General features: G+C 37.2%; 1 protein-coding gene across 1 annotated transcript in view; it reads right to left on the bottom strand.

Moving 5' to 3' along the window:
* The window catches only part of amon (prohormone processing protease amontillado), a 122868-nt gene extending 113979 nt beyond the window's left edge, over positions 1 to 8889 (bottom strand). Inside the window, exon 1 of the mRNA XM_090386527.1 lies at positions 8402 to 8889. Coding sequence (XP_090242653.1) covers positions 8402 to 8596 — 195 coding nt within the window. The 5' untranslated portion in view covers positions 8597 to 8889. The remainder of the gene's footprint in view (positions 1 to 8401) is intronic.
* Between the last annotated feature and the right edge of the window lie 8794 nt (positions 8890 to 17683).

A 17683-nucleotide genomic window follows, 5' to 3' on the forward strand; every position in this document is an offset into this window, starting at 1 on the left:
ATTGTTCTTGGTAAAAATAAATATAAAAAAGCCTTAGAAAAATATTAAGAAAGAAATTCCAAGAAATTTTTTTTAAAAAAATGGGGCGGTTTATTTATCTGTACCTGCTCCTCAGCAGTGTTGTGACTATGACACTTTTCACCAGTTTGGGTAGGCCAGGGTTCAATTCCCGCTACCAAACTACAGTAATTTATTCCTTCATGGTTTGTCTTGGATTAACTTTTATTCCATAACAATCCCAACCTCTCTTTTTGCTTTGTACCTGCTTGTTATTTATTCTTCGAGGTTTTTCAGCCAGTTTTCTATATTTCTTAGAAGAGTAACTACATAAAACAATAGTTTCTTTCCAAAACATTTCCTATTTCAACCCAGTTTTGGGTATGTGCAACATCATATGTAAAAGTTTGAAAAATTTTAAAGATACCAAAAAAACCTATATAAATATTTTTACAATATTATTTCCATTTTATAAGTATTGTTTAAAGGACATGTGGTATTCAGTTATTAATTAAAGAAGGAACCACGTTCAGTTCAACCATTTCTTTATATTGTACACTAAACAAACTTCTCTCTAAAAACTAAAATTTAACAAAGAGAAAAATTCAAGTCAACTGAAAAATTTGCTGATTGAAAGACAAAAACTGGAGTTTCCGGGACAAAAATCAATGAATCCTTGTCTGAGACCACCTAACTCAACCACGTTTTGAAAAGAACCCATAAAAATTCCTCGCGTCATTGAGGGGATTTGAACTCAGACCTTTTCCAGTGAGGGAGGAAAGTTATTATAACCACTGTTCTACTTTAGTAACGAAAATGCAAGGGAGACGGACGCAGGAGGGCCAATTTACGCAACCGCTACGAACAGCGGGCACTTTCAAGATGACAACATGAAGACTTCGACCATCTGCCCTGTGAGTTCTGCTGATCTCAATCCCATTGAGCATCTTTGATATGAACTGGAAAGACGTTCTTCAGCGCAGTCCCCTTTTGCCTATATTACTCCAAGAAATCAGCTTATGTCAATCTGTAGTACTTTGTTCGTAAATAGCTATGGACTCTGACCAATACGAAGCTATTAATATTAACAATAAACGGCCCTAATGCTTAACCAGAACAAAACACTCACTAAGAACATCGGAAGTAAACTTTCCAGAGAATTAGTCTACAAAACAATGTGGGATAATGATCATAGCGAAACATATAAACTAAGTACTTTTAATCATGCCGAAGAGCAAGTCCCTGACAAAAAAGAACAGAAAGGTTTGGTTGGTTTAAGTTTTATTGGACATAAGCAACAAAGACTATAATGTGCCAACAGGAAGGGCAAGTAGAGGTTGGGAAAGGGATGACATTAGAGATAGGAGGTACTGGTTCTGTTGGTACAGAAACATGTCACTGTCACATGGTCGAAGGAATCCTTAAAGACTCTGAATACGCGAATGACAGTCGATCAAGGAAAAATGGGCGAAGTAATTAACATAATAATTACTTACGCTTCATTAACAAGCCTCTTTGCATGGGGAATTATCTGCTTCTAAAGTAGTCTGAGTGAGCAAGGGCTTCTACGTCAAGAATTTCTAAATCCTTATTAAAGAATTAAATTATAGGCTTTCTTTAAGATGACCAAGGTTCTAGGCACGCAACTTTGTAGATGGCTGTAATACTAAGCCAACGATCGCAGTTTCATATAGTAGTCTCCAACATTGCTCTTTGACATTAACTTGCACTACGAGAAAATAAAATTAAAACAGTGGGATCAATTACATGAACACACCCACGGTTCTAAAGTTCTACGATAGAACTGCCTGAGGATTTATCGTCAACTCTCATTAAGTGGAGTTAGTGCAGTTCATTAAAAACAGAAACACGAGTAGAAAGCAAACCAGTTCTTTACAATACAATTATCTACAAACTTTTGATTTTAATATAACTTACAGGAAACCAAGTATGTTTTGAAATCCCACGTTCTTCCTGGATTACTTGGAAAGAAAACATTTTAATAATCATGACGTATTGAGCATCATTTAAAATGCTCATATTGAATAGCGTCGGGTTATAGGTTACCGCTCGGCAACACGGGCGTTGAGGCGTCCATGTCTGTAAATTTCTTTGCGCTACAAGACTCGTTTGTGGGATGATAAAACCAGGAGGAACATTGAGACAAAATCCATGATCGAGTGACAGGAAGTCACGTGTTTGTAAGCTTTTTGAACACAACAAATTAGATTTTTTTTCTTCAATCATCAAGTCTATGAACTTCTCGCTACACTGAGCTACGATTTAAAGTTAAAAGTTTTGATTTTCATTGGATATTTTGAATTAACGAGTCACAGCGCCTGTTTGAACTATATGCAAATCACCAGCACTTGCGAAAATACAACAAACTGAAACTTGCTTTCTTAAATCAATATAAATCACGTGAACATTTTTACATACATCATATATGCGCCACTCCGACATTTTCTTCAAGAAATATCTTTTCCCTTAACGCAATTCGTACGCAACGCGCCTTCATAAGCTACAAAGTTGTAGACACAACATCCCTTCAGTTTTCACCATCAGAATGAACCTGCGCTTGTTCGAAAGGCCAAATGCACTTACAGTATCTACCTTAACTGTTTTTGTCTCCATGTACGCGTGGGCGTATTAGGAAGAACTAACAACGTTCTCAGTAAACCAATGAGACACCAGCCCCTTCTATCAGCAATTTAGAATTGGCAGCTACCAATAAAAGGAGAAATACTTTGAACGATGAAGCAAAGAAAAGGGGAAAAATATTAGATAAACATACTTCAAATTCACTTGTTTATTAACAACAGATCGTGAATGCGATTAAATATCTTGGGGGGTGTAAGCATCAGGATTATCAAAGGGCTACTATCTCCTAATGTATCTCAACAAATTATTCGAGTGGAAATAAAATGTGGGCTTTGAATGCATATTCTGTTTTGCGAAACCTTTTGTTTACTTCAGGGTACGCACGTGCCAGTGTGGTGAGGTCATTAAGACCCATATTTATAGGTCATCGACCAGGAGGCAAACGGCTGGCACAAGTTAGACGACTGTGATGAATAAGTCACACGACCAGCATCGCTAGAACGTCCTTACAATGGCGCACAGCGGTAAATCACCACATGCATAGTCATCGCACGTCAAAGAACAGTGGTTGGCTTGTAAAAAAAGTAAGAGCCTACACTTGCTAAGAATATGTGGCCACCAAGATCCTCCTTTACTTCACATGACGTTTTCTTTTGGCACTAATTAAAATAGAATGTGTACGCAAATAATAATATTCTTATTATTTGCATACACATTCAGTTTTATTGTTATTATTGGTTGGTTAGTTATTTATTGTATGGTTTTATATGTGTCTGAATTGTGTGTTCTGTGGTCGATTTGCTGGATGAAAAACTCGTGTCTGTAAATTGAGTGTGTGTGGTGGTCGATTTGCTGGATGAAAAACTCCAATTTCAAGAAGAAAATCGTGCTACACTCGCCTGAGACTGACTAATTCAGCCACGTTGTGGGAAAAAAACCCATAATTTCATGGGTCACTGATAGTATTCGAATTCAGGTCTTTTCTACGCGGTGTGGGAGGACGAACAGTGATTACATCAACTGTTCTACCCACCAGGGTAGCCTGTACAATAGCTATTTTTACCAATGCCTCAATAGTTTATTTGTTTTTGAGGAATCTGAATATTCTGGAACAAACAACCTATAAACAGCTGTTTAACAAAGCTGATATCATACACTTCGTACACCAGCAGTTATTGTGCCAAATTATAATAGTATTTGGAATTGGAACAAAATACAAAGCCACTAGTAGGTAGGTTCTGTTTGACTGAAAAAGCCTTTCTCCAGATGTTACAGACAGCTGTCACCAACATGTGGTTGATTATAGCTACTCGATCAGCTTTTCTAGCATCTGTTAACGGATGGAGAGGTTGAAGCAGTCAGGGCAATAATTCTTCAAAGAACGTGTATGCGTTGGTGTGTGTGGGAGATAATATTAGCTCGTATTCACAGTCCAATAACGTTCGGTTATATCTCTGTTGAAATGGCCAAATTAAAAGTTGAGCTCACCACAATATGTTTCTATGACACCCGTGTTTCTATTTTCGGACTAATTCACCGATTCATAGTCAGCTTTAACCATCTGGAAAGGAAATCCGAATGTAATTTTTGTAGCTTTGGTAACTGAAAATAGAATCTAGAGCGGAGAATAAATGCTGAATAGATAAAACAAACATTAGCATTATTTAATGAAACATTTTTATGATAAAGGAAAATTTTATAACCATGAAGTGGCTAGAGTCATTACACATCCGGGTTACATGAGGAAATTTGAACTAGGATGTGGGGATCATACAAGACCGGCCATTTCCTTGTGGTGAACTGAGCATACGTCATGGTATGGTATACATACACTGCTGGACTAGCTTAGGTTTCCGGTATTTCTGTGGTAATATGTTCAAGTACTGCAGTGTTACCACATGATCTTCATCAATACGTGTCATTCGTAGGAAGAATGATCATGTGAGTCCTCCATACTGCAACTTGACTACTGATTATTGATTGCACTAACAGTTGACATCTACAATTATTATAGATTTGTTTTAAAATTGAATGTCGGGTTATTGTTGAAAGAGATACAAGATTATCAAAAGGTAAAATGGTTGGTTTTTTTTTTCCTTTTGCTTTGTTCATTTTATCAGTCAGTCCGAGTTTGATATCATTATTTTTATATTTTAATCGTCACTATATTTTTGTACAGTATAAAATCAACTTTATTTTATTTGTGATTTCTATCCTGGTTGGCGAGCAAGCAAGAAGGGTCTTCCCGAATCCTTTACATAATCTCAATTGGCCTTTTCCAAGGCTCTTCCTCTATACATATTGATAAAAATCTTAGATTTCAACTGATATGTTATACAAAATAAAAAACATATTCAGCCATCTTGAAGAGCCAAAGATTAGAAACTTCTCTTGTCCAAATACAATCGCTCATTTATGTCAACTGATAAAACCATTGGCTGTAACTTGATTTTTACCTCCGCTACCATTGCATCCTGGCCTCGCATAGTGGTTTTTCTTCCAAAAAGTGAGTTTTCATTCGGAAAAGAAGACAAACCAACCACAGGACATGCGTTCTGTTTCATCTTCAACTGAAGATAATTTACTAGCGTCCTATTTTTCACCAACTTCTTTTGTTTTTCATCAAAAATACAAAAGGAAAACCTTGACGAACTTCGATACGAAGAAGATGCTCGGCCCTAATGGCATTCCTCCAATTATTCAAATTCAATGTGCTTCATGATTAACTGTGATGTGTTTTTACGCCGTCTTTTCTTGTTTCGTGTTCGGCCTATTGGGAAAAAAATGAAAAACAACAAATCTGCACCATCCAGTCATCATCTTAATGTTCTTACCACAGACCTTTGAAACGTAATGGAAAAATCCATTAGAAGCCACCTATTTAAAAACACCTGAAACTACCATCAAACTCTCCAGTTAATTAATGGTCATTAGATCGATTCTGTATCTGGCTATCCTCGAGGGAACGTCTTGCTTACCCCATCTACTTAATGACAAAATACCATGGTAACGTTGAAACTAGCTTTGAAGTTTTAAAATCCATGAAAATGGGTTAGATGGGAAAGTATTCTAAGCAAGCGTCAGCCTATGACGTGTTGTTTTTCTTTCGCAACTGGATACTCGCTTTCCTGTCTGCATGCATCTCTCTATCAACCTAATTCCGTCCATTAAGGATCTTACTCACGCTTTTCTGATAATAGTATACTATACTCCTACTGTTAAAAATCTAAAAATATTCACGCCAGTTGCTTGAATGTATTTCCACACTATCCTCCGAGATAGGAGGACACACCAACTTTAGCTTGAGGTAGAAACCCGATCCTATCATATTTCTTCCCAGAATTTTTTTCTTATTTATTTCATCTATACGTTCCATCCAAATTTTTACGCAAGATCACATTTCTTTGCTTGGAATAGTCTTAGCCTTTCTTGCTTTTCTCGTGAGTAGCACAATCAATTCAAAAGACCACGGTTCTTCCATGAACAAAGGAGCGGATTCTTCTTGGAAATGGAGAAACTTATCGGCCTTTTTCTTACACTATGCCTGAATTAACTGATTTCGTTACCCCAATTCCACATAACCAAGAATCTTGAAAGACCTTGAACTTCATTTCGAGATACCTTTCTGAACGTTGCCATAACCTTGAAATTATTTTTTATAGTGATCTTGAACAGTATCAAAAATGGGCTGAGAGTTGAGAAATCAGAAGAAACCTAGCACCGGACTTGAATTGACGTAATTTTTGAGAAATACAATACAAACGAAATGTTCTGGATACTGTTATAAATCAAGTTATCAGGTAAATCAATAAAATCAAGTTAAGAGAGCAAACAAATTTGGAATCTGGGAAAACGGATTTTGAGTTAATAGAATCATGTATAACGGAATTGTATTTATGGGACTATATAGTTACCTTCCGAGAATATAAGAGAGTTATATTCATTTAACTACTCTGACTGGCCAACTTAAATCAATCTGATGACAAGTAATCATAATGCCACCTATCTAACCAAGTTCTGATGGTTAAGAGTTAACTCCTTTAACCCTCAGACTGAATTCTTCGTGGTATATTCTGGTCCTCCCATCAGCGTGAAACAGCAAGAACAGGGATTCGTCAGAACAGGAAACGATTTATCAAACTTCCACCTACCAGAGTTGGTGTTTCTGGGCCCACTGCTAAAACGACATGTACCTTCTTGTTGTTGGGTGTTTTTTTTTTTTGTGACAGGAGTTGAACCCGATTCTGTCGGGTTATCTTTTATATCGCGTAGTACGAACACATGATGCTCGTATGGCCCATGTTCATATAACGTACAAAACCGTATTGGGACCAGTGCCCAAACATAGGATGAGTTGACAGAAGATGCAAATAGATGTTATAGCGTTTTAGGACCATCAGCAACTAGGGCCATATTGCTCCGTGTATACTGTCTGTAAATTGCACGTTCTGTGATCGATTTTCTGTTTGTTGGACGAAAAACCGGAGTTTCTGGGAGAAAAAACCATGCTATCCTCGCCCGAGACCGACTAACTCAGCCACAGTGTGAAAAATGTCCTGAAGAATTCCTCACCTCATCGACGGGACTCGAACTCGGGTCTTTTCCACCGGGTGGAAGGAGGACGGCGATTTACCAACTCTGCTGAGGGCACGCAAGTAGAGAGAGAAAGAGTAAGGTTTACTTTTCACTCATTACTAGCCAACAAATCGCTTTCACCATATGGCTAGGAATCCGACGCCTGCTCAACAGAGGGCATTATCAGTTCTTTGGAGAAGCAGGTGGTATATGTCCCGAGAAATCTTTAGCTAGCAGAATTATAATTTCGAAAAAAATTAATTCTTCCCCCTCCCCACTACGAAAACTTTACGAAGTTACTTTGTATATTCCCTCATGTACACTTGTGTACATTGGTTTTATTCCAAACGAGCATTAAGTTGGGTTCTTTAGAAGAACAGCTCTTCTCTAGTCTCAAAGATTAACTCCCATCTTTACGTTTCTGCTTTTTTTCATATTGGTTTCATACGCATAAGAAAATCTCTCATCTATTAATTGCCCACGAATCCCTTCTCCGTATGGAACAAAAAAGGTACAAAAAATAAATAAATCTTACATCTTCATATGAAGCAGTGCGCAGGCGCAAACAATAGGCGTGTCTCGTGACACCTAAGTTTATTATTAAGATTCTTAACTCACAGCGTATCATAATAGAAGTACACGCATATACCAACAAGAAAACGCCAGAGAGAGAGAGAGAAAGATAACACCTTTTGTACAATACGATAAATAAATTAATTATAATTAATACTAAATGATAATTATGGAACATATTGTCACTAATAAGAATCAATGAAAGAATTATGTTGATTAGATTTTATTAAAAGGAAAAAAACTGAAAGAATTCTCCATTTTCATTACTATATATGCTAAATGGCTGATGCACTATTAAATCATCATTTGTAGTATTCAAACCCTTAGTTTAAGATTTAGGGAGAAGCTTTGCTAGACAGAGACCGATTATAGTGTGCAGAATCAAACAAAAGTATATAAACGAATATGCAAATCAAACAAATCATTTTTCCCCATTTATGATTACTGTACTGCTAAGCCTAACGTCAATGATTCAACAATGAGGATATAGAAAAGTCTTTAACCACACCAGAGAAGATGTACGCTTAAAAAAAAAAAAACAAAACAATTTAGAGGCACTTATTATACCGGTACATGACGTATGCTATTGTACCTTTACCTTAAGATAGAGCCCTTTGATTTATCAAATGTCTGTGAGCAAAAGATATGCACTTACCGGGCCAACATTGACGAACCCATTTCTTTTGGCCACCGTATGGGCCATCTGGTTGCCATGGTCGTCTGTTAGTCGTACGAGGAAAGAGTTTGTGAACACTTCATCGGTCTCCGATCGCTGAAGCACACTCACAAGGACCACCAGCGCTAAAACCGCACTGCATGGCGACCAGCATGGAGGAGAACGTGCTAGCATGGCACGTTCGGCGGAACTGCACGCTAGCAGCAACAACGAGGCCTTGGAAGGCCACGGAAAGGCAGACGGCGATCACTAACCAGACGACGCTTTACAGAGAAGTGTTGGGGAGTGGAAGCCGAACTTCGATAAGGTTTCCAGAAGTGAGTCCAAAGAACGGGGGGACGTCGCTGGACCCGGATAGAATGGATGAAAGGTGTATGCTGGTCGCCGATGGTTTATATGTAGAGCGGACGCAAGCAAGGGAGGAAGAGAAGCCTTGCACAGTGTCCGTGGCGGCTCGGCACATGAGAGGTGCGGGTGCAGTGACGTCATGCGAACGTCACTTCTACCTTCTGGATGAAAATCTGCGGAGTGTTATTGATTAGTGAAGGCCGATTGAGGTGGTTTCTGCGCCTCTTGTTTCTTTCGACGCCTTTGTCACTTTTTTAAGACAAGGTCGTGGCCATAGTGATGAGATGGGTCGCGTGAAATGTTCATAAGAACACCAATAATAGTTGTGAGCGGAGAGTAGCAGAAAAACTGCTCAATAGCAATACATGATTTTATCCCAACAGTGGCATTGCCTGCTATTCTTATACAGCATTATTCCTCTCCTGATTTTATGAGAATGGACTGCTGGAATTTATGATTGTACGCAATTTTTATTTTTAATATCCTTTTTTTGCAGTTATATCTACAACCGGAAATTATACTTAGAATATTATTGAAAAGTATAGCTGAAAGGTCCTGTGAAAAGTCTCTGGAAATACCCTCGAAACATACACACACTGGCCAAAAAAATACGAACATTTAAACCTTTATTCGGTATCGAATCGGGGCGACTTTGTTTCGAATAACAGCAAGTTTGCGGCGCAGCATGGATTCTATGAGATGTTTTAGTGCATTTGGTTTATTCTAACCAATCTTCCAGCAAAATATTGCGTAGCTGGAACAAAGTTGAAGGAAGAGGACTTCTTGCCGAATAGCACTCTCACGCATCCCACACTGTCCCAATAGGATTGTGATCAGGCGAATGTGGGGGATAGAGAAGATGGTGAAAATCCGTGCCATGTTCTCCGAACCATTCTTTCACGATTCGCTGTTTCCTTCTCATCCATAAAGTAGCCTTCACTTCGGGATAAAAGTATAACAGTGCAAGGTGCGTTAGATCTGATACAAAATTCAGGCACTCCCTGGATCATTCGACCTTCCACCACTATCAAAGGACCCAGTCCGTGCCAACCAACATTCCCCATGCCGTGATACCACTTCAACAAGGCAAGCAGGGTCTCGCCAAACTCTCTGCCTACCAACAGTGCAAAACAGACTGTACTGTGGTTTGTCTGATCACATGACTTTCTTCTACTGTCCAATCACAACGTTCTCGGCACCACTATGAGTTCTTCTTTGAAAAAAGTAGCCTATAAACAGGCAGACGATTGCCAATACCCAATTTCATCAATTCCCTTCGCATGGTACGGGTCGAAATAGGGCAGTTCTGGTCTTGGTTGAATTCAGATGTTATTAGCCGCACACACTGGCCTATTTTTCTGTACAGTTCTCCTTGGAATACGAAGGCTTCAGTCTTGAAGTATTGTTTTTCTATCATATTTATGCCTTAGAAATGTGGAAGAATCGCTTACTTTCCAATCATTAAAAACGTTGAGATGGATGTTTCTAAGAAACCAGTTGTCTTTCGTTTCTTGAATGGGTGCTTCTCTTTGCATCTATTGGCATTTCTTCTGTCTGTAACTGTCTTAATACAAAAGGTTCTTATATTTTTGGCCAGTATATGTAGTTATTTGGTAATTTCTAGTAATGTTGATAAATCTTGGATGAGGTGCTACCACTTCCTTCTGAGTTTAAAATGTTATTATGGTCATGTAGTTCATACGCGCGATTTACTGTTTTCATATTTATATTTAGCTACGAAAATTAATTCATTTGTAACGCTATTTTTACGCTTATTTATAATAAATTATCTTTAATTTGGATATGTACACGTATGAAGTTGGAATAAATTCTCCATAACTGTATATATGTATTTATTTCTATTAACAAATTGACTGCAACAGTTAATACGATTTACAAAGTGTCTTCTTTGAAGACATTAACATAATTACCAGATGGAAAACATTCCTTCTGCCTGTAAAGAATTCTTCCTTCATGGATTTAAACATCTGTGAATTGTAAAACGCAAAAAATAACGAAGGGATTTTTAAAGTCTGCTGTCAGTACTGAGTTCCTTCGCTGCAAGTCCACCAAGACAGATAACAATACAAGACCACTTCGATAAGAATAGAACCTAAAGGATCTCAACGTGAGTTAGTGAGGATTTAAGAAAAAACGATCAGATTAATGAAATCAATAATCAATAACCATATGAAGAATGGATTAAAAATTCTGACTGCAAATAGATATCTTGTATATATGGCCCTTAAGGGGATCAGTAAAATGAACGAAAGAATAGATCATCACTGGTAGGAGAGACAAGGTTTGGGAGATACAAATTTAAAATCTTAGGCAGTAACAGAAAGCTAGATCTCATGGTTTACCTTCAAGCAGCATGTTATAAACTGGAATATAATTACCTGCCACTGTAGCCGAGGCAAAGGGAATGGTTGAGTTCAATGTGGAATTGGATAATCACTTTATGACGGTAAGGCAAGTAAGTAATTGGACTTCTCTCTTTTTTCGGAAGATTTAGAAGAAAATACTGCTTCCTTTATTTGCTGTTTGCTGAACGAAAACCACGAGCGAGTTTCCGGGAGAAAGAAACCATGCACCCATTGACTGAGATCGACTAAATCAGCCACATTGCAAAAAAAAAAGCCCATAAAAATTCTTCTCCCAACTGACAGGATTTAAACACAGACCTTTCCATTTCGTTTGGAAAGGTGATGATTATAATCACTTTGCTAACCGCGAGGGTCAAGTAGAAGTAAATTCAAAATGCTAAAATGGATCCGCCTCCTGGAAACCATCTTCAGACCTTGAATGCATGTGTTTATACAGATTAACTATGTATTTTAGTGATGTAATTAATGGTAAGTATCCGCCTGTAAAAGAATTCTCAGTGAGGGTGGAACTTTCAAACTACAATATGTGCAGTTATTAAAATTATTCAGGTCAGAATTAAGAGTAATGGATTGTTTGCTTTAAAAATATCAGAACACGCTCTCTCGGTTATGACTGGAGAATGCATTGCTTTACATGCAGAAATATTAATCTTTCATATTAGACCACGAAGTTTGTTGCTAATCGCCACAGAGTTGTTTTGAAGAAAAGTTAGCTTAATCCTAAATAATGGTTCTTTCACTAAAACATAAGAGGATTACTACTTGTAAAGTTCAAAGTAGTGAGGATGCTCTAACTTCTTATGCTTAGTGAACATATTGATCCAGTGGTTCTACCTTGCAGTTTGTTGTCTACCATGAGGGGCAGTTAATTAGCATCTTGTCGTCTCTTATGAAATATCTCTGCCCAATCAAAAGAAAAAGTGAATCAGACATATTAAAGTATAAATCGAGAGCTGTCTTAATTAAAACAACAGGGCTTCCGCCGAAGAGAGGTTTACTTAAGAAAAAATGTAATGAAAAATCCATGAGCTGCACTATAAATGAATGATTTCTCTAAACAAAACCACTTCTTGACTAAGTATTTCGAAAGAAATAATTTTCAATATATGAATGATTATTTATGAAATTAATAACATATGGAATTCTTTGCTTTTCAGAGATCCACCGGGTAATGTTCTTGGGCTGTTGGATCATCTACAAAGGGAAGAATGGTATACACAAATCTGGCTTTGGTTGTACCATACGCTTTATGTTTCGTCAGAGATTATGCCAAAGCATCATCAGAATCATTTTGACTTCGCAGAAGTCGTACTTCTAAAAACGAGCATTGGCATTAAACAGTAAAGGGACTCAGGTTTAAACCCCCTAAAACATTTTTGTCATCTGGGATTACTTTTAATTTTAGATTGTTCCACCAAATATTCTGAAACAGTTACACAATGTTTTTGACTGAGGGGCCTGTTTTAATCCCTATTAAATCAGCATCTACACACCATTAAAGTTGACAAACAAAGATAACGCAACTGCGACCCACTGACATTTAGAGTACTTATATCTTCGAAGAATATTTTAGTGATAGAGAGAAAAGAAATTCAGACATTTCGATTTTCACTTGGAAAAAGACGTTTCTGCAGAGAAACTTTCTATGATTTCTCGAAGAAAAGAAGATAAATTTAAAAATTCCAAACATCTGTACTTGAAGGAAATCTTGAAAAAGTTTAGAAGCTCTTCATATTAAACTTGGCTTTCTACCAACTTTCCTTGTAGAATGTCTCCTTCATATGCATACAATCACAACCAGCATACATTTACCAAGAGTCGAAGAAATGCAACATTCTTAATCTATTTCGTGGTATTCACTAGCCAACAGAGTTAAAATTGAAGCCTTCTAAATCGTCAAGCCTGCTATCGGAAATTTTTTTTGTGAAAGTACAAGAAAAATCTTACAATTTGATCCGAAGAGGTGAAACTAGGAATTTTACATTTCCGTATTAAAATCGTTATTAACTGCTACATCTATTTTTCTTTCTTTATTTTCAGTTAGAGGAGACCAAGCTTTGATTCCTTTCCACCACCTTGAACAGACAAAATAAATTGTCCAAATGGCGCTGTTTACTCATCATGCTACTCTACAGTGTTACCAGGACTTTTTGAAAAAAAAAATGTATACAACACATGCGATCTGTTTATCACTGAGGGTCCAGTTAGAATTCAAGTCTCAGTGAGCAAGTTTTGATGACATTTTATATTTGGTCCTTTTGAAACAATTTCTCGAGCTGTGGCAATTTTCATTAAAATTGGATAAACAAATCCGACTAAAATACAGCTGGGTTTTTTTTTATACATATTTTGCGTTATATATATATATATATATATATATATATATATACATACATACACTACGCTACCAAAAGTATTCGGATGCCTTACCAATATGGTGAACAGTGCCAACGAGATCAAAGGTAGCTATTTCTGCTTTTCATCTCGTTGGCACTATCTTTACTATTGCGACATACTTTAAACCTATTAGCAAAGATATTATTACAAACAAGCAGAATGAATCGCAGTAAGACACATAACGCCATCTACCACAATGCATTATGTTCACAATGTAGTTTGGAGGAGACATGGACATTGAGTGGGCCTACATCGTGCCTCAAACCATTGCTTTTAGCCAAAACTCAATATTTGGTTGTATAATGACACTAGCATTAGTAGAGGCATATGATGCAAGAAAGCAAGCTTATGCAGCATCAGCAAAAAAAAACAAAAAAAAACCTTCCCATTTCACCCATCCATTCGCTCCAAAAGTTTGTCCAGTTCTCCCTTGAATTTATTTAAGCTATCAACTTCCGCAACAACAGATGGAAGTTTGTTCCAGCAAATCCATCACCCACTGGCTAAATGCAAATTTCCGCACATCTATTCTACAACTGTCTTTCCTCAATTTCAGTCATAGACAATCATGAACATCATGGTCAACATCCTGGACAATTTCGTGATGTCCACAACTCTGGAAGTTTTGTTGAAATACCCCTCATGTTCCAACACGTGAATGCTCCATTGCATGCTGCGAGCAGTGTAAAAACCTGGTTTTGGAAACCAAAGTCCAACACCTCTGGCTGGCCCGAAGTCCAGACCTGAATCCGATCGGACGCCTTTGAGATGACGTGAACAATCCTATTTTACAATGAATCCATATATACTATTTTACCTTCAGTAGATCGGAGATATAAGTGAAAGTATATTTCATTTGTATGGGTCCTAGAGATATTTTAGATTCAGTTCCGTTTCCATGGGCACTTTCGACTGCAAGTTCTCCCCTATAGAAACATTTCTATGAGCTTGGAACAGTAGCTTCGATCCTCTCCGAAATTTCCGAACTTATTTCGAATATTATTATAGACATTGTACCTAAAATCATGTCGATAGATTAAATTAACTCATCTCCCTTGTGCACTCATCCTTCCCCCATAAGTATTTCAACACAAATCCTACCTTAAGTCTTGGTAAACACTAATTCAGTTCAGAGAAGTTTAGTCCCTGGGATACTTTATTTGATAACCAAAGAAGAGATGAAAAACCTCGAAAATTCGGGAATTTCATCCCAAAAAAGAGACCAAATCGACAAAGAACAAATGCAATTTAAATACATGTTTTCCTAACATATGTTAGGAAATCAACAAAATATTATTTCCAAACAAATCAATCATTGTAGACTAACAAAAGATAAAGGCGAGAGATTCGATTTCAAGAGAGGAGACTATAATAGAATGAGATACTCACTGTGGTCGATTAACTGGAGTGACTACTGTTTGATATCAGATAGAAATACGCTATGGAACCGTTCAAGGAATTCATCCTCGAAATCATAAGCATATTCATACCATTGGTCAAATTCCGTAAAAGTAAGATGCCAAAATGGTGGCAGGCAAGGAACCGTTCCAGAGAAATCACGTGATGTCGATTTGTATGAGCATTATAAGAGAATACGTAACAAAGCCACCGACGGGGTAAGACAGGTGAAAGCTGATTGTCAGAAAGCACTTGAAAAGAGAGCTAAGAACAGGGATAAAGAGTTCTCTTACGTGAATACGAGAAAGATTAAATCGTTCCCTTAATTGGATACAAAAAAGGTCCACAGAAAGCCCAACTGGAATGGCAGATAAGTTGAACAGATACTTCTCATCTATATTTACAGTCGAAAGCATTCGCGAAACTAAGGGGATTGATAAGAAATCAGCCTGCTGTAAAATAAGTGATATAATGATCTTAGAGAAGGGTTTATTAGAAAAAAGTTACTAATATTAAAAGGAAAAGATCCAGAGCAAGGAAAGATATATATATATTGAACTTTGGAAAGATTCCAATGGACTGGAGAAGTGCTAATGTCTCCTCAAACTACAAATGTGGCCCTAAAGAGGAGGTAGATAAATATAGACCAGTGAATTTGACTTCCGTATATGGGAAGATCGTGTAGTCTATGGTTAAGGATAACGATTAAAGACAATCTCGAAAAAAAATTGTATCTTGAATACATCCCAGCATGGATATGTTAAGTTATGACTCACAGTGTGGTAAATTTCTATGATGTGGCCATTTAGCAGTGTATATCCAGGCATTAGTAAAGTTTTTTATAGTCCTTCGTGGAAAGTTGCTAAATAAATTGAAAGAAGTTTAAATTACTGGATCAAAGATCCTACGCTGCATCGAAATGTAGGCTGAAAGATAGGACAGAGGGTTGATATCAATGGTTGGCCTTCGGGTAGGCCAGCGTAACAAGTGGGGACCCTCAGGAATCTGTGTTGGTACCTCCGTATTTCTAATCTTCATAAATGGTGTGTTGATGATGGTATCCAAGGTAATTTTCAAAGTTTGCTGATGATTTGAAGGATGGTTAACAAATTCAGCCAGGCTATTTTCTTCAAAAATACTTAGATCGGTTGCATATATTGTCCTAAAAATGGTGACTAAAGTTTAATGTTTCTAAAAGTCATGCATTTGAGAAAGAGAAATACTGGATTCAAGTATAAGAAGGTGGGACAGCAGCTAAAAGTGATTTAAGACGAAAAAGACTTAGATGATCAGTCTGACATGACATTTTCCATGCAGTGCAAACAGGTTGCTTAGGAAGGCATATGGTATCTTATCTATGATTTATAGGGCATTTGCTAGTAGGAAAAACGACGTCATTATCCCTGTTTACAATGCGATGGTTACACTGAATTTGGGATATCATATTCATGCGTGCAGATCGCATCTAAAAATGCATAGAACTTCTAGATAGGGTTCAGAGAAGCACTACTAGTGACGATTAGAATTGATACTCATATAAAGAAATACCCATATAAAGAAGGGGAGGTGTGGACTGAAATTTTTGATAACTAGGCATCTGAGGTGTATAAAGCGCTGAAGGGATTGAGTAAAATGAATGAAGGATTATTCTTCCTCATGGGTGAGAGGAAATAAGAAAAGATTGGATGTCATGAAGTTCATCTATGAAAAGCAGGTTGTCGAACATTGGAATTGCTTCCCAAAGTGGTGGAGTCAGTGAGTCTGACTAAAGAAAAGGTAGATGACCTTGTGGGAATGGGAATAGTACGAATATTCTGTTTCATTTTATTTGCTTTTTTAAATTATGCAGAAAATATTTGTTTCCTTTGATCATTTGGCCTTACTATACTAATTCAAAAATATATAATAAAACACTTATCATTGATGATAACAATTTATCCGCATTAAAATGGAGATAGAACAAGGTTCTTCCAGATAATTGAAGTTGGCTAAAATGTCAGAGATCAGTAAACACAAATATGTAGATAAATTCCTGTGTATTCTACCAGTAATTGCTGAACATGCCTTAAGAAACTACTTTCAGGTTTGTATCTGTAACTGACTTACTGGGAATTAGGTTGGTAAAGTAGGGTCTTTAAAGGAAGGGAACAAATCCATCGTCGATTAAATTAAGCTATTAGCATAGACGTCATAGAGCTGCTGTTCGTTCTATTCTATCACTCAAGGGATGTTCTTTGCCGGAGGTTAAGTGCCACGTACGGAAAGGACATCTTTGACGAACTCTGTCGGTGCCTGGATTCCTGCGACTTAGTTCACACAGCTCACTAATCTAATAACGATTCTGTTTGTAGTGAGTCCAGAAGAGTGTTTGTTCTGAATTTGCATTACTGGGCTTCCTGGAGGCAACTTTCTGGTTTTCCATTAGCTAAATGCAAGAATTATTATCTTAAATCTTGATGCTAGCGTTGATTCTTAGTTGGCAAATAATTTCGATCCTTTTTCGTCATGACCCCGTGGATATTTTAATTCAAAGAAACATTTTTGAGCAGAACCAGCAAAAGTAGAATATCTTATGATAAAGAAGTTCTTAATAAAGTGACCACTCACATTAAGAATAAAATTAAGAGCAGTCACTAACAGAGATCCTTTTGCCATTTCTGCAAAGCACTTGAGTACTGCGTGGTAACAACATGTACAGGGGGCATTGATTAAAATGTTTACAGGTGTCGAT

Source organism: Mastigoproctus giganteus, chromosome 12 (assembly GCF_048544385.1).
Source record: "Mastigoproctus giganteus isolate SK-2022 chromosome 12, ASM4854438v1, whole genome shotgun sequence".
Classification (NCBI taxonomy): domain Eukaryota; kingdom Metazoa; phylum Arthropoda; class Arachnida; order Uropygi; family Thelyphonidae; genus Mastigoproctus; species Mastigoproctus giganteus.